Consider the following 25,716-nt stretch of genomic DNA (forward strand, 5'->3'; position numbering starts at 1 on the left):
AGAGCTGTGACTGAACCACCCCAGAAGTCTCAGTTTCTGCTTTATGAGCTGTTCCCAGGTGGATTTATACGTCCACAGTCCACTTCTGTTTCAGCTCCAGCTTTCGGACAGATGGTTGACTCTTACACCCCCCTGCTTCATAGTTGGTGTGAGGTTGTTATGCTCCAATGCTTTCTTTGGTTTACACCAGATGTGTGCCATTAATGTGTCCAGTTAATTAAATTTTAGATTTGTCAGACCACAGCTTATTAATCTAAGAGCCTATAATAAAAGTCTTATTATTTTCTGGTAAACTCCTCTTTGTACATTTCTGTTGTCGCTCTTTGATGGCAGAAGCATAAACAGATTTCTCTTTTTATGGAACTGAGAAGGGAACACCCTGTTGTTTAAAAACACCAGTGTCCATGTGTTCGTGGTCTTATTCTTATTTAGTTTGCATTTGCTGAGTGAAGACCAAAAAAACCCCCCCCAATAAGCTACAAATAATCTTAGATAAGAAATGGATGAAAACTGGAAGAGAATAACCCTAAAATGACTAAATCTGCCCCATATCAGGTGCATTTGATTAGCAGCACCTGGTTTCTACTTACTCTCTCTATAAAACTTTGTAAAAAAGGGTGAACTTTCACATGACTGTAAATAGCTTCTCTAAGATGTTGTTTCTGATGATACAGTTTAATCTAATTCAAGGCATATAAAGTGCTATTGAACATGGGGATGTCCTAAGCTTTTATTTACAAGAAGCTGCTTTTCTAATATTACATTTTACTTATGATCCTCCATTTTATTTGTCTAGTTAACTACCTTAACTAGGAAATACGACCATAATAGTCCAGAGCTCAGGTCTCTGCCCTGGCTTCCTGTGGCTTGGAGAATAGACTTTAAAACAGTTCTGCTCGTGCACATCTCTGACATGTTGGAGCCATATGAACCAGCTGGGACTCTGAGGACCTCAGGGAGGCGTCTCCTGCTGCTGCCCAGAGTCAGGACTAAAAGGTGAGGCTGCCTTTCAGGTTTCTGCTCCTAACATCTGGAGCAGTCCTCCAGAAGATGTGAGACAGGCCTCAACTCTGTTTAAATCCAGGCTGAAAACAGTTTATTTAGCTGTGCATATGACAACTGAAAGTATTTATCTGCTCTCTTCACTTTTAATCTAATTAATTAATTATTATCTTTTTAATTAATGGAATGATTTTATTTGCCTTCTTGTGATTTTATGTAGCTGTAAAGCACTTTGAATTGTGCTCTACAAATAAACTTGCCTTGCCTTAATCTTTAAATATTGTTCAAATCAAGCTCAAATGTTCATGTTTGCAGGTGTTAAAAAAGGACCAAGTTATCTACTGTCACAAAAACGTACTCAAAGCATTAAAAATGAAACGTCTCATGTTTTAACACTGGTATATAACTCTAAAACTCATCTATCTGAAATCAGCTAATTTAGGTAACACAACAGAATCCCAGAGAACTGAATAATAACACAGGCAAAAAGATGTTTTTCTGTTAATACTTTAATAAAATCATGTACAAAATTGAGTTAACGCTGAAGCAGCATTTTGCTAAATGAAAAAATACCACTTCATAATCACAGGACACATGAATACCAGCACACATTCTGAAATCAGCGTTACAGAGAAATTATAATCCAATATTTACTTCAATTAATCTCATTCACTTAATACTAACGAACATACGGCCTGTTGTTAAAGAATCTAACTGTAGACTGGGTTGATTAATTGATTAGAATCGACAAAAATGAACTGAAATGAGGCTGAATGGAAACATTTATCTCTTCACAGCAGGAAAGCCTGATAATATTTCTGAAGGTGGTGTAACACTGTAATGAATAGACCAACACACGCTGTGTATTTCTGTGTGGATGGTGTATCTATCTGTGTGTTATGAGTAAAAGGTGAGGACACTCTGGTGGTTTCCTCGGACCAGCAGCAGCGGTGGGACGTCTTTGGACAGAGTCTCCAGCCAACACATGTAGAGGGCGCTCGACACCGTGCCTTTCCGGGCCAAAGGCATGCTTCTGCACACACACACACAGAAATATCTGTTATATTATTATCTGTTATGGTACAGATATATTATAAATATCTGTTTTTATGACCTCCTGCTGAAGGTGAAAAGGTGAGAAAGGGAAATTATCCCACCCGACATTTTATAAAACCACTTAAAACATTAGACTCCAGTGAAAAATAGAATAAAAATATGTTGCTTTTATTACATTATCATGTAAGAAAGCTTCGGAGGAGCTTAGCATGTTTTCTCCTGATGATGATGCAGCATCCGAAGGTGTTTATTAGAAGCTAAATTAGCAAAGACATCACTGCAAGACCCATACCTTATAATAAAGTTTCTCTAAAATAAAGCAAGACTCCAATCAGAAATTTTTCAGTTTGCTTAAACTGAAATTATTTTCAGTCCAACTTCATTATATAAAGGAAATATAAACTAAAATCTAAAATCTGATGCAGGAGCCCACTCAAAAAAAGTGAGGAGAGAGTCAGAAAGGCAGAAAAGTTTGAAGGATAAACAAGTAACAGCGTTCTGGAAGATTCTCCAATCAGCAGGTTACCAGGTGAGGGTGTCAGGATTGGCTATAAAAGTCCACCAAAGGTTCAGTCTTTCTGAGAGTAAGCCTGTAAAGAACTTTGTTCTTTCAGCATCTACAGAGCAGAATAATGTGGACAGATTCAGGGAGTCTCAGTGTGGAAAAGGCCAAGGACAGAAAGCACTGCTGGATGAGCTCGGAGCCCTCAGGCAGCACTGCAGGAGAAACCGTCAGGCCACCATGATCCATACAGCCACATGGGCTCAGGAGGAGCTGGGAAAAGCATTTCCACTCAACACAGTCCACGGCTGCATCCAGAAGTGTAACATTTCGACTAAATGACTATAGTTTAGGTAAGTTAATGTGATTTTTCGCAGCTTCAGGTCTGGTTATTCAGTTTGGGGGGGGGGGTTGGGACTCGGCTGAGCACCACTGGGTTATAAAGTGTCATAAACACCTGGTTTAGGTTGTTACGTTTTTCAGTGAGATACACGGTGAAAGAGGAAGTCTGGCATAATAACGGGAAGCATAATTCCTCTGTTGTTTCTCATCAGGATCCCAAAAAGTGAATTTCTTACATGACGACGAGTTTGGCATTGCTGGAGTGTTCCTTCACGAGCTCGTTCAGCCGGATCTGACGGTTGGTCTGAAAACCACAAGCAGCAGGTTGACATGAACGTTAGTTCGGAGGTTAACTTGAACAGAGGCCTGTGATTGGTCAGAGTGGCTTTGGACCTTGGCCTTGTAGAGCTCCAGTTCGTTGTCGGTGATCCTCCAGGGCTCCTGAGCCTTCAGCCTCTCTGCAGCCTCCTGCTCCATGTCGTCCTCCTTCAGCCTGTACGGCTCGATCAGCTCCTTAAAACACAGTTTACTGCCAAACAAAACTGATGGTAAGTTATCCGTTCTGACGGATTAACGCTGTTTAACACTGCTTCTTTAGATTAAAGTTGCATGTTTCTGGAACCAAATAAATTCACCGGACAGAAACCTAAAAACATGGTCACAGGAACCCAAATCTGCTTTCATAATGTATCATTTATCTGTTCCTGCTTTACAAATCTAACTTATTCCCATCCATCATGGACCTGCCCAACAATCAGAGTTCCTACTTGTGTTTCTTGGGTTTGGTGTTGATGTCTCCGAGGACGTTGATGTCAGAGAAGTCGATTCTGAACCTGCTGAGCAACGTGGCCATCCTGCCGGCACACACAAGAACAACAAGTTATCGAGCTGCGAGCATCAAATGTCCTCATTCCTTCGTCTGTGCCTGCTTTTGTTAGAGTAAAGACGGAAAGGTGAGCAGCAGCAGCTGCGGACTCACGCTCGCCGGTCGTGGTCGATCCGGTTGATCTTCCCACCGATGAAGACTCTGATCCTGCAGTCGCCCCATTTACTCCTGTTGGTCAGCAGGTAGGGAATCAGCAGAGTCAGACCTGGCAGCACACACACACGGAAGAGCAGGAAATCCTTTAAAACATCTTCTCGGTTGTAGCCGTTTATCCGTCTCTTGGTGCCACCTGCTTCCTGGTATTAATCAGTTTGTTAATCCATATCCAGAGAGATAAAACAGAGAGATTCAGTCTCAAGTCTCTTCTCTCTTATTGTGGCAGAGAGGAGAGGTGGGGGTGATTTGCACATGTACAGATCCCAGAATACAAGAGAAAGAGAAAATGTGGAATTACATCAAGGCAAGGGATTGTTTTCATGGAAAGAGATTTGATCAATAACCAGAAAAAGACTTAAAGATTTACCATCAGAACACGCTTTTCACTGGCTTCCTTTAACTGTAGCTTGAAGATGATTTGATTTACTTGCTTCCTGATTTATTTCGAATAACCAAAAAGCTGTAAGCATGTAAAAAACTGACCTCCGTCATCAAACAGCCACCAGACGTCTATGGTTCCTTTGCCCTGTTTCTTCTTAAACTGCTGGCTGCTCTCCAGCAGACGCTGGTCAGTCAAACTCAGAGGAGACTTGGTCTCTGAAGCTAGTAGATGACATCACAAACAGCACCATGATATGACAAATCACACAAACACAGGTCCTGACCTTCACTGTGAGATGAGGAGTGAATCCAGTGCTGATGGAGACTGGTTAGAGGAAAAAACTGGGCTATCAAGACGCGATTATCAGTCACAAATGTATCAGCTGAATCCTTCCTTTACCTCTTATGATGAGCGGGCTGCTCTGGTTGCTCGTGGTTTTTGAAAGACAGGAGTCAGAGTCTGAGTCTTTAGCCGGACTGACAGAAATCAACACATCTTTACTGCCAACTGGTGGCTTTTCATGGGACGACAGCAGCTCATCTGCAGGAACACACACAGATAAAATCATTTGAGCTTCCTCTCTTCTCTCTCCTCTGCTTCCAAGCCTGTGAGATAAAAATTCATCACAGCAAGACATCTTAAAGCATGCCTCAACTCCAGGAGAGAAGCAATAAGAGAAGAGAAAACTGGAAAATAGAAAAGAAATTGCTCAACCCTTGGGAGAGATGAAGGTGCAAGAACCAGGGATATACAGACTAAGAGGTGAGGTACATGCAGAGCTGCACAAACTGATTATTTTACAGAACAGGACAGATGTACCTTGTCCCTGGATGTGAGAGATGTCGAGTCCGTCCGCAAGTCGGAGGATCACTACTCCGAACCGCAGGTCAAAGGCATCACTGGAAGGCAAAACATGTGATTAAACACAGAGATTTACCATAAGATGCATTTTTCTTGTACTTTAACCGTCTGGCTGTGCCTTTTCATCTTTGTCTAACACTGAGAACTGAACTTCTTCATCCTTGAACGTGATCAGACTCTGAAAATAACAACAGGATATCAGGAGTAAACATTGCATTGGTCCCCAAAATCCCCTGAAACACTGAAGCATTTAAAAACACCAGAATTGTAAAAATATTTCAGATTCTGCACTAAATACAGGTCATCTGTCTAACTGAAGCAGATAATTGGTTGGGATCACCATAACTCCAAAGCTCTGCTTTACTTAAGTTGTTTCCAGGAATCGGATGACACTCAGCTGGACTTATTCCACTCATCAGGGGCTTTATACTAAATCCTGCAGCCCTTATTCACCTGATACAATAAATATACCTGAGCCTCAGGCTTCCAGTGCAACCTTGTTGACTTAGTAACTGTGTGATGGTGGGAAACATTAGAGCGGCTCTCTCAGCATCACAGCACAGCTGGACTGACGGATTTGAAAGGGGCAGCGCATGGAGGTCTAAACACCCTGTGGAAACTGGATCAGTTGTATCCACAACAGGATCAGACAAACCAACAGTGAGCACAAAGCTCAACATGTCCAGCTTTACTCTCTGAGAGACAACTGGCTTAATCTGAAGAATCAACGAGGAGCCCAACCCGATGGGCTGAGACACACCAGCTTAAAACGGTCCTGTTTGTTGTTAAATCCCAGTCAGAACGTGGAGCGGCCTTTTGAAAAGCCGCACAGCAGAAATGTGAATGACGCCTGTTTCTTAGTGACTGTAATTCTGCAGAAGAAGTAGTTGTCATAACAGGAAGCAAACCCGAAGGAGTAAAAAGAGAAACAACAACTGAGGTGGACACCCATAAGAGGCAAATGAGGAGAGCTCTTTTGGAACATCTGGAATATTATCTGATATCTCGGAAGATGCTGGTCAGTAACAAGTCGTTTCAGACCAGAAACAGCTGGTGAGGGTCAGGGTTCGGGTCCATTCCCCCTCATCAAGTCTTCTTTGAAACAGGTAAAAGCCAGTTCAAGCAGAAGTGTAATGTTTCAGCTCATTAGTCGAAGATTTTTCTGGGTTTTTTTACCATTTCTGCCACGTTTGCTTTGTCACTTCCTCTCAATGTGAATAAAAAAAAACATCACTGGAAACACAAGAGATCAGCAGCAGAGAGAAGGAAACCACAGCGGATCCAACTCAGAGTGGGAATACACCAGTCTGGACTCCACCCTGACGAAAGAGAAGCAGCACCCAATCCTTTGGAGACATGCTCCACCCTCAGGCTTCATCCTGCAGCAGAACAATGAGCCCAAACACACCTCTAAGCCCTGACTAAACGAGGGCTGACCATCACAGACTTTCCTCCGCTGTCACATCACCTCAGCAGCTCTTTAACATTCAGGCCAGACTTTCCTGACAAGATGAGAAACTCTGTCACGTCCTGCAGGCATAACACGAGTTATCAGGCCAAAACAAACTGCTGCAAACTGCGATATTCTCAGATGTTCTGATACTTGGAGATTTACCTTTTCACTTCTAACAAAACTGAATTAAATTAAAAACAAATGCAAAGAAGTCAGCTCCAATGTTTGGACACCACAAACATGAACTTAGTTCGGTTTACCATCATGTAATCCAGCATTTTTTAGAATAGTTTTATATATAATTAAAAAAAACTGTGTTGTTGAGCTTGTTGAATGCAAGTTTGATGATATTTCTTTTTCTACATAAAAGGAAGTTAAAATTATAGGGAAATATGTTGCCATAAAAGGAAAATGTTGCATATACTGCTGCTGAGAGACACTGCTGAAAAAGCATTGGGGCAGATTTCTCAGGCTGAACTCAAACATGATACAAGCTGAAACTGTAGCTACGTTTGGGACAAAGAAGAATCCTTACTGTATGGTGTTGATGTAATTCTCCACATCTCTCATGTCTCCATCACTCCAGTTGTTTTTGAAACCCATGACCAGAGTATTTGGCTTCAGACGACCCAAACCAACAGCCTGAAGGGGAGAGGTGTGAGTTTTTACTTTAATGACGTACAATTAAAAGAGAATAGCTAGAAAATGATTAATTCTGCTTTGAAACCCCAGATCAGCCGGTAAAAGTTAGGGAATTGAAACTGCTGTGCTGTCGGTGTTCAGGGTGTTCATACCTGCAGGAGCAGCTGTGCCCCTTGTCTCATGTTGTCAGCAAAAACAGGAGCATAAAATGCCTTGATGCGTTTTTTAGTGAGCCAGCGCTGGCAGCGAGCGTGGTCCTGAGACAGCTCCTTGTAGTTTGGCCGACGCGACACCTGGAGCGAGACGCAGGGCAAAACTGAGGGAAAGTTTTCTGAAAACATCTTAGGCGGATGGTTAACGACGTCGGTCGGAACGTACAATCCTGATGTGACCGCAGACCATGAGGCTCACATTCTTGGTGAAAGAGCCAACCAGTTGAAGCAGAGCGGGACGAGAACTTGGATAACCAGCAAGCACCAAACACTGTGGTCTGTAAACAGAAACATTACAGGGTTAGAAAAGCTCATTTAAAGGGCTGTGTTGATTTAATTCACAGTGTTATCGTAAAGGAAATACATTTTACTAGAATAGGGTCACAACTGGCAGTTTCTTAAACTGGAAAAACTTTGTAAATGGTTGTTTTCGATCCATTAAAAGATAAAAAATTTTAAATTAAACAACTGGAATAGCGATTTTTCTATTTCCAAACAGGGTCTTGGTCCATCTGATCTTAACTTACGGCAAACACCAGTGGTCTGAACTCAAAGCTATTAACAATGCAAACAATGATCAAGGCTCAAACCAAACGATTGCACTGACCTGAAGTTTTTAATGTGGTCCTCCACAGTGGTGAGGTTAAGACAGTGAGTCAGAGCCTGGTTGTAAATCAGAGCCTGAGTGGATGAACCCCAGTTCACATCTGTGGGAGGCGAGTGTGAGCAGTGAATGAGGGACTTAAAAAAGGCAGCACAACAGGGCAGAGTAGGTTTCAGAAGCAGCTCTCAGCATTAGGATCGGGCAGTATCTAAAAATAATCATACTTTACAGAAAATATGTGTTCTTACGGACTGTTTTGTTCCAAAATACTGGATAAAATGCTGTTTTAGCTCTGCACCACTGTGCTAAAAGTATGATTCGGCTCTGTAACTGAAGTCTAAACCTTACAAATGAAGTGAAAGATCTGTATCAAATGAACATTACACAGTAATAATGCCCTCAGACTGCAACTATTATAGATGAGAGGGGAAAAGAATTGGCGTCATGATACATCACCTTTTATTATAATATAGCCCAATGAATCCAAAATATAGTAATCAAGGCTCAAGGCCCTTTTAGCCTGTTTCTCATTTACTTTTTAGTCTTTGGTTGGCCAAACAAAATGTTTTAGAGAACAATAAACTGCCTTCTGTGGAATTAGGCTACCGTCCTATCAGCTGGCTCTGGAGCTGCAGACTGGTCCTGTTTCAGAGCAAAGTCAATGCACCATCAGGCAAATATTAGCTACTTCCACCGGTTTATGTTAGCTGTTACCAGTCAACCAGCTGAACATCGGCCGGTACCGATGTTAGGCAGATATCTGCGCATCCAGAGGCGTTTCTTCTGATGACTAACATGGAGGGACTCCTCCAGACGTCTCGTGCAGAGCAGAAAAACTACAGCCGTGGTCGTTTCCATTTGACAAAAGCTAGCCAACCACCCAAAGCCAACCTCAGGCCAGAGCTTTGAATATAAACCAGATGTGAACTCATCCTGCTCCCACCTGGCTTCTTGTAGCTGACGTAGATATAGAGGGCGAGGACAATAAGGAGGGTGACGAGGGCCGCCCACCAGTTGATGACGAACATGACCACACAGCACAGTATCGCCCCCGCAAGAGACACCCACATGTTGTAGTATTTGAAGCTGGGGCGCCACCCTGTGGAGGGAGGCGAGAGTGGGGCAAATATTAACAGAACACAGTGACTTTTGCAGATGATACATTCCTTTGAGAGGACTGATAATGTGTTTCAAAGGGAGACTGAACTTAACAACTAACTGCTGTGAGAAGGTCTTACTGAACACATGTTGGGATCATTTCCTAAACCTTACCAAGAGGTTTTGATGCTGAACATTAATCAAAGAGCAAGTCAGAGCTAAACAAAGTTTAAAAATAAAACTAGGGGTACAAATAATGTGAAGAATGTTATCTTACAAGTATAGCAGCCCAGTCTCACAACATGTAAATTATCTCCAAAATGTAACTTTGTCACAATCCAGGGTTAGAAATCATGAGATAGAAATGTATTCCTAAACCTAAAGGGTTGTTGTGTGAAGTTAACTTCAGTCTATGGGTTCTGAACTCCAGCCTGGGCGTTTGCAGGATTTCAAACATTAACATCCAAATGAGCATTTTTTAAAAAATAGAAAGTCTAAAAAACATCGAAATGGTTTATAGATATCTAGTCTAAATTTGGGTTATATTTGGTCTAAAACTGAAAGTTCTGTAGATGACGAGAAGACATCGGTTCAACATTCATATTTAGACGAGGTTTCGCAAAGATTGGCAATATAAATATGACCCGTGCGTGTAGGACAGTTGTATTATCTGCAGTTCTCACAACCCAAAGTCAAAGTATGCACCAGGATTATATAGCATAGATAACCCTAATATTATTTTATTTGACTTGTTTTCAGAAAATAACCCATATAGTTCGATATTTTTCATTCATACGTCATTTGAATGCATTTGAATGTTTACCACATTTAATCTATGACTGAAATTAGATTGGAAACATATCTTCATCTCACAACTAAAAAGTGGGTGAAAAGGAGGGCCGGATGGAGGTAGCGCATCTGCCTTTTTCCTGATTTAACCTCTCATAACTTTGGTTTGTCTGCAAGAGGCGAAGCCACTAAAAACACTTTATATTGTGTGGAAAGCTACAGTTTTCGACATAAAATGCGAAAGATAACTATAAGTCAAACTTCACGGCACCTGCACGCTGTAACCACAAGAACCGGAAACTTCTCGATGCTATTCAAGAAACTATAAAGAGGACCTCACTAAACTTATTGACAAGAAAACTGCCGACATACAAACGACAATCGAGCCCTCGCTCTCCACGCTGTTGGAACAGCTCGAGGAGATGCAGGCACGAGCGGCGCAAACGAAGATGATACCAAAGATACGCGCGACCGCGCTGACAAGATGGAGAAACTGAAAACGCACCTCGAAGACAAAACTGACCCAGAAAACCGCAGAAGGAGGTCTAACATTAGGAAAATAAATGTGCCGGAACACGCAGAAGGTCGTGATGCTGTCGGATTATTGGAAAAGTTTATACCGCAAATCCTGGGTAACGATAACTTAAACTCACCCTGGAAAGAGCGCATCGCATCGGAAAGAATCCTGTTATCTTCAAATGTTCCGAATAACTGGGACCACTGTTGTGTAGGAGAGTCCCCTACTAATGTGGTTTCGTTACAGGAGTTTTATTAGGCGGGTTTTTATGGTACTTACACATATGTCCAGATTATTCTTATGTCATTATTTTAAGATTTAAGATCAGATTTATTGTCATGCGCAGGAATACACTAAATTTGTCCTCAGCTTTTAACCCATCCAGGTTGGCACGTGTTCACACACTCATGGAGAAAGATGCCATATACTGGAGAGGTAGGCAGCCAATCACAGCGCCCCGAGAGCGAGGGGGTATGGTGCCTTGCTCAAGGGCAACTGGACCGTGGCAAAGAAGTGGACTGACTGTTTCACCAGTGATTTGAGTGGTGAGAGTGGGAATCGGACTGTTTGGTTATTGGACGACCCGCTCTAACCACTGAGCCACAGTCGCCCACAAAAAACACACCTAGCAGAGGATGGTTTCGATCCATCGACCTCTGGGTTATGGGCCCAGCACGCTTCCGCTGCGCCACTCTGCTGCTGATTACCTCCATCCTGCTACTTGGTCTGATGTCTATACAATGAATGTATACTACGGATAAATTAACACGTATATCTTCGAATATATGAGGGGTAAGCAAACAAATTAAGAGGAAGAAAATGTCACTGAACATTTAAAATTGCGTAGAGACTGGGTGGGTGATGTTTTCCACACTTCCTACTCCTCAAAAGCAAGAGGTGTCGCCCTGCTCATTAATAAACACCTGAACTCTAAATTAAATTCAGTTGAAAAGGATAAAAACGGCAGCTTTTTGCTTGGTGACGGTGAAATAAATAGGAACAAGATATCCTAGGTGAATATACGTATATGGGCCTAATTACAATGACTCGTTCTTTAACAATCTGATTATGAAACTGGCTACAATTGGGGGTCAATCTGTTGTGGGTGGAGACTTTAATTTGGTTTTAAACCCTCCTTTTGATCGATCATCACCCAAAACATCTTCACTATCAAAGGCGGCAGCAGAACTAAACCAAGGTATAAACAATAGGCATAATCTTTATCCAGATTTAAAAGAAAGACCCTGAATTTATTTAATATATACCAACCAATATTGAAATATTTCTTGATGCCAATTTGAATTCCTCCTCACATGCCAACATTTGGGAGGCTCTTAAAGCCTGTATGAGAGTCAAATTTTATCATACAGTATTCACAAGGCAAAACAAATTAGAGAGAGGCAAGATTGCCACCAAAAAGAAGAACATCTTACTACACTAACAGTAATAAGTATAATAATCTATGTACCAACAAAGAGGAAGCAGCTATAACCAGAACTACATATGACTATCATGAATTTGGTCTTGCCGAAGGATTCCTACTGGAGGAGGTGCCTTTAGGGGTCGGGCTGTTGAATGTGATCTTATTTGGTCCAATACTGAGACGATAGGTGCCCGAATCTTTGTGGTACAAAGGTATATATAACCAGCTCAAAATATTTCAACACTATAAGAAGATAAACAATTAATATGACTTTTTTTTAAATATTAGACCAAATCTAATCCAAATTCGGTCTCATCTTATATCAGAGTTAATTTTCGGTACCTGGAGAGTTGGCCAGGGAGGCGTGGAAGACGGAGAAGTTGATGAGAGCATATGAAGCCAGGAAGAAGTTGGAGATGATGGGAGCGATGATGTTCAACTCGGCTGGTGGACAAAAACAGATAAGTTTGAATCATTTTAAACATTCAAAGACATATTTAGGAAGTTTTAGCTTCAACATCTAAAGTTTTAGCCTACCAATGAGGATGAAGGCGAGGCCGATGCAGAAGGTCAGGACGTAACCACGGAGAGGCTCGTTGTTTTTCCCGTATCCCTTCGCAAATATAGCCAGCCCTGGATAGATCTTATCCTTACAGAGAGCCTGAGATCACAACAGCTTTCATTATCACTATGGTGGCTTCGGGACATTTAGCAAGGAATCACAGCACTGAGGGAAAGATTTTAGCAACTGTTTGGGGAGCTGCACCTGGACTGGAAAAGAAGGTGGGGGGAGGAACCTGTGTGCTGCAGGAGAGGAAAATCACTGAGAAAGACAACTTGGAGAAGAACAGTCACAGGTGTGAGAGTAGCAGAGGGCGTTAAGAGCTCCACAAAGCAAACTGGATGGATTTCATGAGCTTTCCTGCCCAGCAGCTACTACTGAAACCAGCTGAGCCCCGGAGCAGCGCTGAATGAAGCTGATTACTATCCAGTATATCCAGTATATGTCCTGGACCTGCCTGGATAATGTGGTGGTTTATGTCATACGATCCTCAGTGTACTGTCACATATAAGCATGCAAACACCCCCCCCAACTTAAATGTAATGAAAGATTAGCTGCTATCTGGAGATTTGCTTCTCATCTGTAATTCAGCGGATACTTCATGTTTGACCTTTTTGGGTTTAATCATTAGTAGTTTGCTTTGGAGCCGGTTATTAAGCTTGAATAACAGCTGTTTTTCCTCCTCACTTGTGATCTTTTTAGTTAGTTAAGTGTTTTGAACACAATCCTGGCTATCCCTCTACTTAGGATACCAGTTTTTTATCGTTGCAGAAGGAGCGTTTTTCCTCTCTCTGGAACCAGAATCCATTTTGACTCGTTAAGGCTTCAGCTACTTTAGCTTCTCAGTCGGTATCAGAGTTGCAGTTTGACTGTGGCAACAGCTGAGATTTTCCAAGCTTTTTTTGGCTTTTCTCTATATCTAAATTTTTTTTTAAATTGCACTGAATACTCGTTTCCCGTTTCCTTGGAAACTAAACTGTTTGGCAAACCAAGGTTTTCGTGATGAGCGAGTAAAGCCAGGATTATGCCTGACACGTTGGTTGTCATGGGAACAAACTTTCACCGTTCCCACCTGCATTCATACCTGTTCTTTCTAAAGGTGTCTTTCCTGAAAATGGCAGGAACAACACGCCAAGGAAGTACATCATTCTCACACAATTATAGCTACAAAGTATACTTGATAGTTTTGTATCACTACCATTACTTTGCCATCTTGGGTTTTGATGGGTCATCTGTATCCGTTGTTGAAACCGGTTCCTACTGTTAAATCCTTCTTCTGTTATTCTTATACTGCAGCGTCAGCTTATCAGTCAGTCATGTGTCTGACTTTTAGCTTATCCAAGTTCCTTTTGAGTTTAGGATAAAATGAAGCAACATACACCAGGAAACCTGCTGATGTTCATCACATTTAAGAGGAAATTACACAAAGTGATAGTTTTACAAGCGATGCTAAAAACATTTGAAAGAGAAATTGACCTGGAAAACTTTGGGTGCGCTGACCAGCGAGGCAAGAGCCGAGGACAGCGTGGCAGAGAAAATCCCTGCACTGATCAAAGGGCCGAAGGCCGACACCAGGCTCATCACCTGAAGGACACAAACACACAGCTGTTAGCAAGGTTCATCATTTCTTAACTCTTAAGGTTAAAGTTTCTGGTGCAAAGTTCATCTGGATCACTGGTCCCAACACTTTATAAGACACTAATGGATAGTTTTTTTTTAAGGACCCCCCTATTTTTCCCTATTTAGATGCTCATTTCCTGCAGAATGAGTTTTTTATTGATTTTTTTCTGGTGCATGCCATCCTGGGGACATCATTACCATCCAGTTGTTTATTCATTACTTTCCCTTCTCTATTAAAATCAGGCAGTTTCACACAGTCGGATCTGGAGGTCCCTGTTCCACACATCTTATTATGAAGCATCCAACCACCCTTCTTAGACTTTTGTGGCCATGTGTGGCACATTTAATGAAATGGTTGCCCACTGCTGTGCTGTTGTATTAAAGCTGTAAACCTGCGGTGAGGTTTCAGTTTAGAGAAGAACTGGTCAATGATTCATTTCTGAAACGCCAATAATAGCATGATGAAGTGTTTTTATAAAACAAAAGAAATAAAAAAGAAAACCAGGCAGGTAAAGTGTGTAGAAAAGGCTGAGACCGTAAAATTAGTAAGATAAAGTAGAATTAAAGTGAATCATATATCTTTATATCATCAAAAGAAAAAAAAAAAAGGAATTCAAAAGCAGCTCAAGACGAAGGCCCAGATTTACTAAACCAGGCAAATTGTAAAGCTCTGTGGGTCCTAAACCCGCGCTGCTCTGCAAACGCTGTCCTTTTTAACAATGGCTGCAGCGGTCTACCAGAAGCAGAGCAGGGTGGAGTTTTAGCTTAGTACCGGTAGCTTCTTTCTTATTCCAAATCAAGATCTAAACAAATCAGTTATTATCCTACGTTAATCACATGTTTTCCAGATACTTTTCTGTGCTCCACACCTGTTCCTGGAGGACTCCATTAGGGGGAACACCAGATGACTCAGACTGGAATTAAGACTCCATCAACACCATCATCGCTCCGTTTCTGCAACAGCTGAAATTGTACCTTTCACAAACATCTTTGTCTGTAAAGATATAATCTTACCCAACCTGTCTCCATACTACAGATTGTAAACGTGAAGCTTTCTGAGGACGATTCTTTAAACAAACACGGGATACGCAGGGCAGCCGTGGAAAACATGCGAATCTGGAATTAAAAGCAACTAAATTCCAGAATTAGACTCTAGTTTTTATATATTTTGATAAATAAACCTTACTCTTTAGTTGTATTACATTAAAATGTTTAGTTTTTCATAATTCCGGGTTGGACAGCACTTATATGGACTTCCTTACCTGCCAGCCTGTTAACAAACTGAATGTGAGTGAATATAAACCTGCTGTGCGTCACAGTCGGTTATATTTAGGGAAGCAGAGATCCAGCCGTGATTCAGCTTGTTGACTGTAATCTGCAATTAGGATAACATCAACCAGTGGCAGTGGCCAATATTTATTAAGGTGGAACATGGAAGATATCCTTATTATTTAGCAAACATAAATAAAACTACAGTTTTGATGCAGCAGGTGTTGCAGAAATCCTCCGAGCTCGGCAGTTGTTCTCTTCTGCTTTTCCAAATAAATGTAAATGAACAGAGAATCTCCTCCTTCACACCCCCCAGTTGGTGTTTAACGGCTCCTCCTCCATGTAGCGACTGTTAAAGCAGTTTTAAGCACAAAAATTAGGACGTCTTTGTTTAAAACTATAAATAGAGGCACAGATTTAGTGAATTTCATTATCAGTCTTCCAAAGGTTAAGCTCCACATGCAACACGGCCTTTCAGGCACTAACCTACCGCAGCGTCTCATTAAGGAATATTGACATTACATTTTATGCCTGAAGACATTTTGCATGAGAAACAATTTGCATTTATTAATATAGAAAAAAGGTCCTGGTCTGATTTTCCTGAATTTTGGCATCTAATTTGTATCTAAACTTTGGTTATTGTCACATCCCTGTGAAGATTTCCTCCACTGGTGAGTATCGCTGTAACATAATCCCAGCAGATTACAGATTGTTACAGCTGTCCAGGCTTTTGTTTTAGTAAAAGTAGAAGCTTTCACTGTAGTCTGTCGCAAACCAAATGGATGACAAAACATTTTCATTACTGACCAAACGAAGGAGAAGGGTCAGCTCTGTTCAGAGCGGAGCTTTAAACACGCGAGAAATACATTTAAACAAGAGCAACAGTTTCTGTCTGCAGTGATGCACGAGACTGTGCTCCATGTCAGCGATATCAGTGTCAGTGAGCTATCTGTAGGTGGATGGTTGTCAATGCGCTCATTCAGATCTGACCAGCGAGGACCTTGTGACTCAAGACAACAGGCGCTATTATCTCTGCTGCTCTTTGCACTTTGTTTGGGAACAGCTCTGTCTCTGCCTCATCCAGAGAAGCAGCATCACAGCAGCAGTCTGACGTGACTTTTTACCAAAAAACTGTGGATTCAAGAAATATAAGGAAGCGTTCTTGATGCTGAACAACACTTTTGGTGCGTTTCATAATGTAAAGATGGTAAAAATGTAATAAAGCTGCATTAAAAGCGGCAGACAGACGACGCTCTGCAGGTAAATGTCGTTAATCCGGCTGCTTCTGGATCAAACTGCAGCGTTTGTGGACGGCTGTCAGATGCGTGGACGATGGGAAATGGGGCAGCGTTGTATCCTGACACGGCATCGCTGCCAGTGTAGGCTCCAGAGAAAACAATAGCTGTGGGTGTGTGGCTGCACGTCACACTCTGCCATTGTGTGCCGGCCTTTATGTGACACACATTCCTCAGCTTTTCTGAATGTTCACTGTCAAATATCCATATGACCATCACACATGTCTTTTATCTGAATGTAAACTGAAGGCATCAACTTCTGTTGTCAGGGAGTCTTCGGTGGATAAGACGCCTGCCTTCCTCTGTGACTGATGCATCTATAGTTTGAATGAATTGTTGCAAACTGTTCCTCTCTTTTCTTTTTGGTTCTTTCCTTTTCCATCAGGTAGGTTTTGACTTCTGCATTATCAAATATATAAAAGTACCCAACTGCAAATATTTCTCCCCAGAAATGAGAAAATGGCTTCACTAAACTACTCACATGGGTTGACTTGAACATACATTTGTCACAACTTTCTTTTCTTCTTCTAGTTATCATTAAGGATCGAAACACTGCTCGGATTCATCCTGTTGTGCTGCAGATAAACGGTATACAAAGTTGGGCTGGGTTCTATCTACTTATTAGAGTTATTTTAGCTCCAACAGTAACATGTTGTTTGCACACGGATGCGATGGTATTTCTTAATATGAGAACAAGTAAACAATTTTCATTTTCTTCAGTGACCAATTTCACTCTACTTGGAAAATATAAACCTTGACTTTAAAGCAGCAGCACATTCAGTAGAAGTTGTTCTGGAGTCATGTTTCCCATCATATTCCTTTTAATGAGACTTTTTAATGTTTTGGGAACTGAGGAAACTGATTGTTGCAGTTTTTCAGAGGAATCTGTGTCCATTCCTGCTGAATCCCAGATTTCAGCTGCTCAGCAGTCCCTGGTTGCTGTTGTCTGGTTCTCCTCTTCATGATGCTCCAACATCTGCAGCAGCAGACAGATGTGGACTGCAGGCAGGCAGCCGAGCTCACACACTCTGTGTGTATGAAGCTGCTGGAAGTCCTGCAGAATGAGGTCTGGCATCGTCCTGCTGAAATAACCACGGACCTCCCGGGAAAAGACGGCACCTTGATGGCAGCATCTGTCTCTCCAGAACTCCAACATCCAGCTGTGCATCAGTGGTACCTTCACCCAGATGAAGCCCTCCATGCCATGGACTCTGATGCAGCCCCAGACCATCACAGACGCTGGCTTTAAACCTTCCTCTGAGAACAGCCTGGATGCTCTTTCTCAGCAGTTTTTCCCAGAAGCAGCTGAAACGTGGACTCATCTGCCCACAGAACACGTGTCCACTGTCTTTCTGTCCCTCTGAGATGAGCTGGAGTCCAGAGAACTGGGCCGTGGTTCTGCTCAGAGCTGATATATGGCTTCCTCCTGGTGTGATACAGCTTCAGCTCACATTTCTGGATGCAGCCGTGGACTGTGTTGAATGAAAATGCTTTTCTTTCGGTGGATGCTCCCTTGTAGAATCTTTCAGAACGCCGTTACTCGTTTGTTCTCCTAATTTGTTTGTGTTTCTGAAGTTGGTCTCAACAAATGAACAAATCCTGCTAAGTTTTTCTTGCTCTTCAGGACTCTTGATGCTAATACTTCTGTCATTTTACCCGGGTACCAGACTTCATGCAGTATTTTTACTTCTTAATCCTTTACTGGTATTTAAACATACTTGAAATCTTATTCCACTACACTCTGGATTACATAAAGGGACCAAATACACTGATTTTAAATATTTTAAAGAACTGACATTTTCTCAAAAAATGCTTGATAGAAGCCACCTATAAGTAGCTTAAAATGAGTGTAAACATCTTTATAAACAGAGGATCATAGGATCAAATGGCAGCCTGATAATTAGACCCAAACACACAGAGGGTTGGCCTTTGACCTGATTATTAATTAATTCAGTTTAATTTAAAATCAGCGAGGTGTCGGCTGCAGTCTCACCTGGAAGTCATTCATCAGGCCGTACTGGCAGCCTCCTTCTTTGCAGATAGAAAAGTCGTATCCCAGCGTGCAGGCTGCATCCGTGCAGTTCACTGTGTCGCTCACCGTGTCGTTATGATCGCCGGTCGCGTCTCTCACAATACAGGAGCCTGCAGGAGGACAGCATACCGATCAATTTAAAGGACGGACAACATTTCCCAGCCAATACACTGAAAAGTCACAGTTGTGCTCATTTGTTCATGTCTGGGAACAACTGCAGTCATCCTCCAGATTATTTACATCAGGGTTTACAGGTGAACATCTCAGAATTTGTGCATAAACTGGGAAATGTTCAGTGTAAGTCTGCGATATGAACCTGCAGAGATGGTGACGGCCACGTAAGTGACTCCTGTGATGAGGATGGCCAGCAGGGTTCCCTTAGGGATCGCAGACTGAGGATCCTGTGGATAGAGATGACAAATTTATTGTCTCTTAAAGCTTTATTCCTGTGTTTCATTCCATGTGTTTTGCTAAAAACTTGATGCAAGAAATAGAAGCTTGGCCAGGAGCAGAAATGATTTTAAAGTAAATATTAATTTAAAAAGTCAAAATATGCTAAAAATGTTCTGTGTAAAGTTTGAGAAACGTAAAGGAAGGAATGCATTTACAAGACTTGCAAGAACACATCTGTCTGAAGTCACTTAAATCAGATAATTACAGGCAGCAAGCTGAAAGACTTCAGTTCAATCTAATATTAAACAGTGATGTAGAGTGGTTTGTCATCTGCATATTAATGGAAATAGATGCCATGTTTGAATGTAAGTTAAAGCCAAAACCTAAAAGAAAGAGGTCTTAAAAAAGATAGAATTGGGACCCAAGAATGAACCTTGGAGCATATAATAACTTCTATTGAGCTGAGCTAAAGAGAAAATTTGTTAAAAGCTGTGAATCTCCATGTTTGAGCTCTACAAAAAAGCAAACCAGAAAAGGTTGATCACACACTGTGAGAGTTATAGCCATAAGATATCAGCTAAATCGAGATTTTAAGAACATGTTCTTTACAATAATTGTAGAGAATGAGATGCAAAGAGCAAAACCTACAGTGAGGTCACCGGAGATGTTGGCTCCAGCCAGAATCCCAGTGGCTGCAGGGAAGAAAATGGCAAAGGCAGAGAAGAAGGTCTCGTCATCTCTGAAGTCTGGACCGAAGTTTTCTATGAGGATAGCAGCTGTAGGAGAGGAGTCAAAATGCTGAAAATGGAACCACTTTATTTAAAAAGTGAATAAATAAGAGTAAAACGCAGACTGACTGTTGTAGCCGAAGAATCCTTTGGGCTCCTTGCTTTCACTTGGCATGAAGCTTCCTATGAAGTAGTTGGCGATGGCTCCAAGTAGAATAACCAGGAGGACAATCTGAGCCTGATTGGACCGAGAAACAAAGAAAAGGAAGAGATAAAGGGTATAATTATACATTAAATGTTGAATTTTCTCAGATGAAATTACATGCAAAACACTTAGTGATATTAGTCACAACCTGGAAAAGCTCATTTGTGAAAACAATTCTCAAATTTTGGTGATCCCACCAAGCTACACAAGCTGAAGTGCACCTAGTATTCCAGCCAAGTCTCACCAGAAAAAGTGTTACAGGAATGTTTGTGCACCTGCCCTAAAGAAGAAGTGTCACAGGCTGTTGTTTTCTGTAGGAAGTCGATACCCAGCCCGAATGGAAGGTGCAGCTCATCACGTAGGAAAACACATGCAGTGGTACCTGCATGCTAAAATGTTCCTAGTTTTATTTGGTGCTGAATGCAAAGTGAAGTTGGGTCTAATGTTAATATCATTAGAACACTGGATAAAATGTGATGAAAGAACTGAAGGCAAATGGAGCATTTTAGGAAATAATTCACAAATAAATCAGCTCGTAAAAAGTAGTTACAGTTAAGCTAGCACACAAATTCAGGAAAAACTGTCAAGCTTGTGGATTTACAGGATATCAGAGAAACTGAGATTCCTCTATGGCGAAAAAACTGCCAGCTAATTTGATCAATTTCACTGTAATCCAGACTTCTGGCCAAAGTATTCCCAACCAACACTGACAACCGTGCCCCTGTCATGGCAAAACATAGCAACAAATATGGAGCTTTGCCTCATAAAAGGTGACAGACTTTCAATGCATTTGCTTGATAAAAGTGGGCAGTTTTAGTCAATTTTACACAGGAAACAGCCTTCTGTGCTACTCAGTCCCACCTTGGCTTCCCACTCCATCCCAGCCACAGAGATTCCCAGCAGCAGAATGACAGTCAGAGTCCCAACGATGCGAATGTCATTCAGCTCGTCAGTCATCAGAGCATCAACGTCCTGCAACCAAAAGCCACATCAAGCTCGATCTGAGAGTCCAGACTAAGTAGAGACAGAGATTTGTGATTCTGCTAAAGCATTTCTTACGTTGAGCATCTCGACAACCGTCTCGGCGAAGCCCACGACGTACATAGCCACAGCCACCGCATTCGCAAAGGCGAAGATGAGACCGATGGAGCCTCCAAACTCAGGCCCCAGACTTCTGGAGATCAGGTAGTATGCTCCTCCTGGAAGGCACGTTTTTCCACAAAAACAGGAGAATCCAAAGGTTAAAAGGTGCTTTTTCTCACCTTGCAGATATGTTTCAGATCATCAGTTGAGTTAAAGTAGTTTTGGTGTTCGGTGAGCAGCGCAATTCAAATATCCTCTAGACTCTGAAAAGAACTGCTCAACTATATGAAGAGAAACAACAGCCCATCATCACTTTATGATGGTCAGTTTGTCCTTAAGAATCCAGGGAACCACCTCAGACTGTGATGGGGACACTTCTGCAAATGATTACACTTTTTATTTTGAGCTTACTACAGACTTTCATGTCAGTTCTGTCGTCTCACACTTAAAATATAAATGCATCCCTGCATTTTAAAGCTTTACTTCACCTCAAATCTTCAATGTATGTCAACGCAAAGTTTAGACAGTCGATTTTTGACTCTCCAAATTAGCCACTTTAGGTTCTGCCCATCCTGATGTTAGGTTTGTAGGTTCTGTGCTCCACAGCATGTTTGAAGGTAAGAGTTTTCTCATCCCAGAAACTAAGCCATGTGAGACTGCTGCCTGGAGCCATCTGTGGACTGTTGAGGCAGAAACTACAGCAGGAAGTGCAGCGTTCAGTTGAGCACTAACTATAGACGGTAAGTGCTGAGTGAATACCTTCTTAACTGCACAGATTATTTATCTATTTATTGTCTTTTTTGCTCTGTAGGTTTATCTTCCTGATCTCAACACTCTAACAGACCGCCCTGTTATGCTTTTCTTTGAAAATCTGCCTGATAATCAAACAAATTTCTGTCTTTAAAAACATTTTTTGCAACCATACACCCCAAAAAGGACCTGAAAACCATCAGTGTCAGGCGTCTGCTTTAGGATTCACATTTACAGTGTCCTTAACATTATACTTTGTGCTGTTTTACAATGTTATCTGAAGGTTTTACAGTCACTGACATCACTGTATGATGTGAATGAAGCTGCTTTAGACTTAAGCTGCTCTGTAAAACTCACAATCTCTCAGGTGTATTTGGGAGGTTGATGTTCTTAAGATAATTCAATCAATACCTTCAAAGTCAGTGGATATATTGCATTTGATGCTTTGGTTGACAGATTTTAAGCATTAAAGATTTTTCAGATCTCTAAATAAGAGCTCGTGCCAGATACCTCACCTCCTCGTACGAAGCCATTCGTTGCTATAGCAGAAGTAGACAGACCAGTGATGGTGGTGACCAGAGTGGCCATCAGAATGATCGCGATGGTTAGTCCTGTTTCACAAAAATAAGACAAATCAGATTAGTGTTGTTGCCCAGAGCTGAATACCCAAAAATCCAACCTGAAAACGCAATTCAATCTGAATATTAGAGACAGAGTTTTCCAGATGTGGACAAATGTGCCTGAAATACGTTTTTTTATCATAAAAATACCCCTTTTTGATGGAACCAGGAAGCCCCACCAGCTCTTTTGCTTGCTGTGAAGCACATTTTATGCAAGTTAAGAAGATAAAATAATCCTTTTCAAAAGCAAAAGTTTCTCAAAAGAAGAATTGATTTGTTTTTGGTTTATTTTCTTGTGAATTTTAACTTTAGATCATTTGGACAGCGCTGTATAAACGCACACTTTAGGCGGTGTGGTGCTCTGCCTTTTTGAGATCACTTATGACTGATTTGGACCTACCAATTCCAGCTTGTCCAACAATCCAGGACATTCTAATGAAGAGCATCACACCCCAAATATTCAGCATGCAGCGAACCTGCAACAAACATCAGAGAAGCTCTTCTATTTCTTACGTTTGTTCTTATTTAAGCAGGAACGCACATTTAAATATGACAACAAGAAACAGGGTTCATCTTTAGCTTGGTAACACTAACCAGGACTCCTTTCACCCAACCAAACTTGACAGATCCTCCTTTTGCCTCCTTTGCCATCAAGGCTGCCGCCTCCTCAGCTGCTGACGGCTCCTCTCCGTTGGCCAGACCGTCCTCGAAGAGATCCTGAAGTGGAGCGAAAATGGACAAAATACCACAAAAAACACTCAACTCAAGCAGTAAAAGCTGTTACAGCAAGTAAGGCATTGCTTTTATTGTTATATATCTCACATGTACCCAGACAGAGGTTGTGTGTAGTTACTGAAAGATTAAGAAGAAACATTTTAAATCTGGTTTCTTTTAAAGCCTCATGGAGCTTAAACCCTGATCTACAGTTTTGTGTGATTATTTGCTTTACCACATGTCAACAAACATGACAAATAACCGAAATAACCAAGTTGATTGGAAATATTTCAAAATGTCACTGATGAGTTGAGTGAATTCTTGAATATTTTCCAAGTTAGAATTAATTAATAAATTACATTTGTGCAGCAAATGGTCTTAAAGTCAAAAGGAGACGTTCAGTTGGATTTCTGAGATGAATTAAAACTTCTGGCTTTATGTGAAGTTAGCAAATCACTAAATTTATGATGTTTTTTCCCTTAAATTATCTGTCAGTTATGGGATTAAAGCAGATTGAGCGATACAGAGAGATCATTGAAATGAACCACAGACACTAAAAGCAGCAATATTTCAGTTTTCAGCAGTTTCCTTGGATGGATTTGGGTGAAATCATCTAACTGTGTTTTTTTAAAGGATATACTTGAAAAAAAGCAGTCAATATGGCCCCTTTTCCCCTCTTTTTCCCCTTTATTCCATACATGGCAGGTAGTGTAGAGATAAGGCAGCTCTCCCCAGTGCTACCATCATTTTTGAGCTAAATAAATAAATAAAAGATGACTCATGTTCATGTTTTTGTGTTGCCTCGGTGTAAAAGTAACGTGGAGCACAGAGCTGAAATTTTAAAAAGAGGAATTAGTTTTTAGGTCCTGAATGACCCCCTCATCTGTCGCAGTTTCACTACTTCACCGAGAAAATTATCAGTGGCCTGTTAAAGGCGTTCATAACTTCAACAGTGATCAAAATATTATTCTCAAACAACTAGTTACCTGGTTTAACCAAAAACAACAAACTTTGGTCGTATTCACATCTTAAATGTGAAGATTTCCTTTTTTGTTGTCGTCTCTGGTCAGAGTGATATCTTCTGACATTAAAAAATTATTTCAGATTTTGACTGTTAATACTAAACTGTGTTTCGTTTCCCAAGTTTTGTCTATAAAAAACTATTAACCAAAATGAAGCAGATTCATTAATGACGAAATCAAATTATATAAATTAAAGCCTGAAGGCTTGGTCTCTGGGGTTTAGTCATTCTGGGAAGCTGTCAAAGTTCAATAAATGTTTCTGTTGCCTGGACTGTGGTGGCCAGCAGAGTAAAGGGAATATGTTGTAGGTTCACAATGTTTCTGTATTCAACTTATAAACCAATTCATTTAAAAGCATTTGTTTTTCTTATCATGAAGCCATTTTGATTTAATCATCGAAATGGAATTATTTATTTTATCAAACGTCCCCATTCACGTTAGTTTTAAGGAGAAAAATGACAAATGCAACTTAAAAATGTTATTGTTACTTTATCGAGTTCATCGTGCAGCTCCGACAGCGACGGTCTGGTCAGTTTTTCCCCGAAAGGCGCCGCAGTCTGCCGGTAGAACTCGATGTTTGGGACGGCGTCTATGGTGTTGTGTCCGAAGGTCCTCATGTAGTAGGTGTTGGAGTGGGAGTCGGAGATGTGAGTGTGTCCCGTGCCAGTTGAGTGGAGGCTGACAGAGTCGCTTTTTGCTGTGTCCGGATCGTGGGAGACATCAGGAGGGAGTCCGATGTCCGTGGCAGGGCCAAGAGCGCCCGAATCCATGAAACCCACCACCCGGAACCGGCCTTTGGACTCCTCGGGAGGCTTCGAACCATCGGAGGAACCTGGAGCAGGAGCTGGAGCGGACGCAGCGGATGATGCCTCCGTCACAGCATCCACCTGGAAGCGGCTCTGAGCGGAGCCGCCGGTCCTTAAGGAAGGTTTCTGTCCCGACATGTCCGCTGGATTGATCAGTGGCAGCGAAGCACACAGAGAGAAACTGTTACCGTGAAAAAGCACCTGCTCCAAAATCAGAGAGATGCCACAGCATTTAATACCAAACTTTCAGAGAGAAAAATCATAAATCTGGAATCCAAAATGAAGTTTTAGTTTAGTTTAGTTCTTTGGTGAACTCTGGGCAGATGATGCGCCAGGACGCACTCCAAAGATCTGCGCATACCGTGCGTAACGGACACCGAACTCCGTCTGACCCTCTGCGTCCTGCAGATGGTGTCTTAAACGGTTTATTGTCATCTCTCTTGTCTCCTCCTCTCTCTGGAGTCTCGCTGCGCAGGAGAGGTGGACGAGTTAGAAGGATGGATCGGGGTTTACGCGCCACACTCCGACATGAGCTCGAGCGAAGAAACGGAGATGGTACTAGAAAGATAGTTTCACATTAGTTTATTTGTTTTATCTTTGGAGCTCAGATATGTAGATGAAACCAATTTAGGCCTACTGTTCTCATGTGGCCAGGCAAACAGTAGAGAATGCGTCACGCTACAGCCTGGGCA

At 41.6% G+C, this 25,716-nt stretch overlaps 1 protein-coding gene and 1 non-coding gene across 2 annotated transcripts; both read right to left on the bottom strand.

Annotated features, from left to right (window-relative positions):
* Window positions 1-1,495: 1,495 nt before the first annotated feature.
* On the bottom strand, window positions 1,496-25,579 carry LOC140309410 (solute carrier family 12 member 2-like). The gene is made up of 26 exons (XM_072387255.1): window positions 24,707-25,579; window positions 23,077-23,199; window positions 22,883-22,958; window positions 22,378-22,473; window positions 21,089-21,228; window positions 20,891-21,001; window positions 19,954-20,062; window positions 19,745-19,872; window positions 19,020-19,104; window positions 18,665-18,813; window positions 13,964-14,071; window positions 12,463-12,586; window positions 12,268-12,369; window positions 9,042-9,197; window positions 8,102-8,201; window positions 7,661-7,772; window positions 7,435-7,575; window positions 7,176-7,282; window positions 5,146-5,225; window positions 4,726-4,866; window positions 4,428-4,547; window positions 3,882-3,993; window positions 3,670-3,756; window positions 3,296-3,431; window positions 3,139-3,206; window positions 1,496-2,035 (listed from the first exon to the last, which is right to left on the bottom strand). Exons 1-26 carry the CDS (start codon window positions 25,160-25,162, stop codon window positions 1,900-1,902), a joined length of 3,303 nt encoding a protein of 1,100 aa, XP_072243356.1. The 5' UTR covers window positions 25,163-25,579; the 3' UTR covers window positions 1,496-1,899.
* Window positions 11,129-11,200, bottom strand: trnam-cau (transfer RNA methionine (anticodon CAU)). Its single transcript has one exon. It is a non-coding gene; the product is annotated as a tRNA-Met (tRNA).
* Window positions 25,580-25,716: the final 137 nt, after the last annotated feature.

Source organism: Leuresthes tenuis, unplaced genomic scaffold (assembly GCF_036924035.1).
Source record: "Leuresthes tenuis unplaced genomic scaffold, fLeuTen1.0.hap1 SCAF_6, whole genome shotgun sequence".
Taxonomy (NCBI): domain Eukaryota; kingdom Metazoa; phylum Chordata; class Actinopteri; order Atheriniformes; family Atherinopsidae; genus Leuresthes; species Leuresthes tenuis.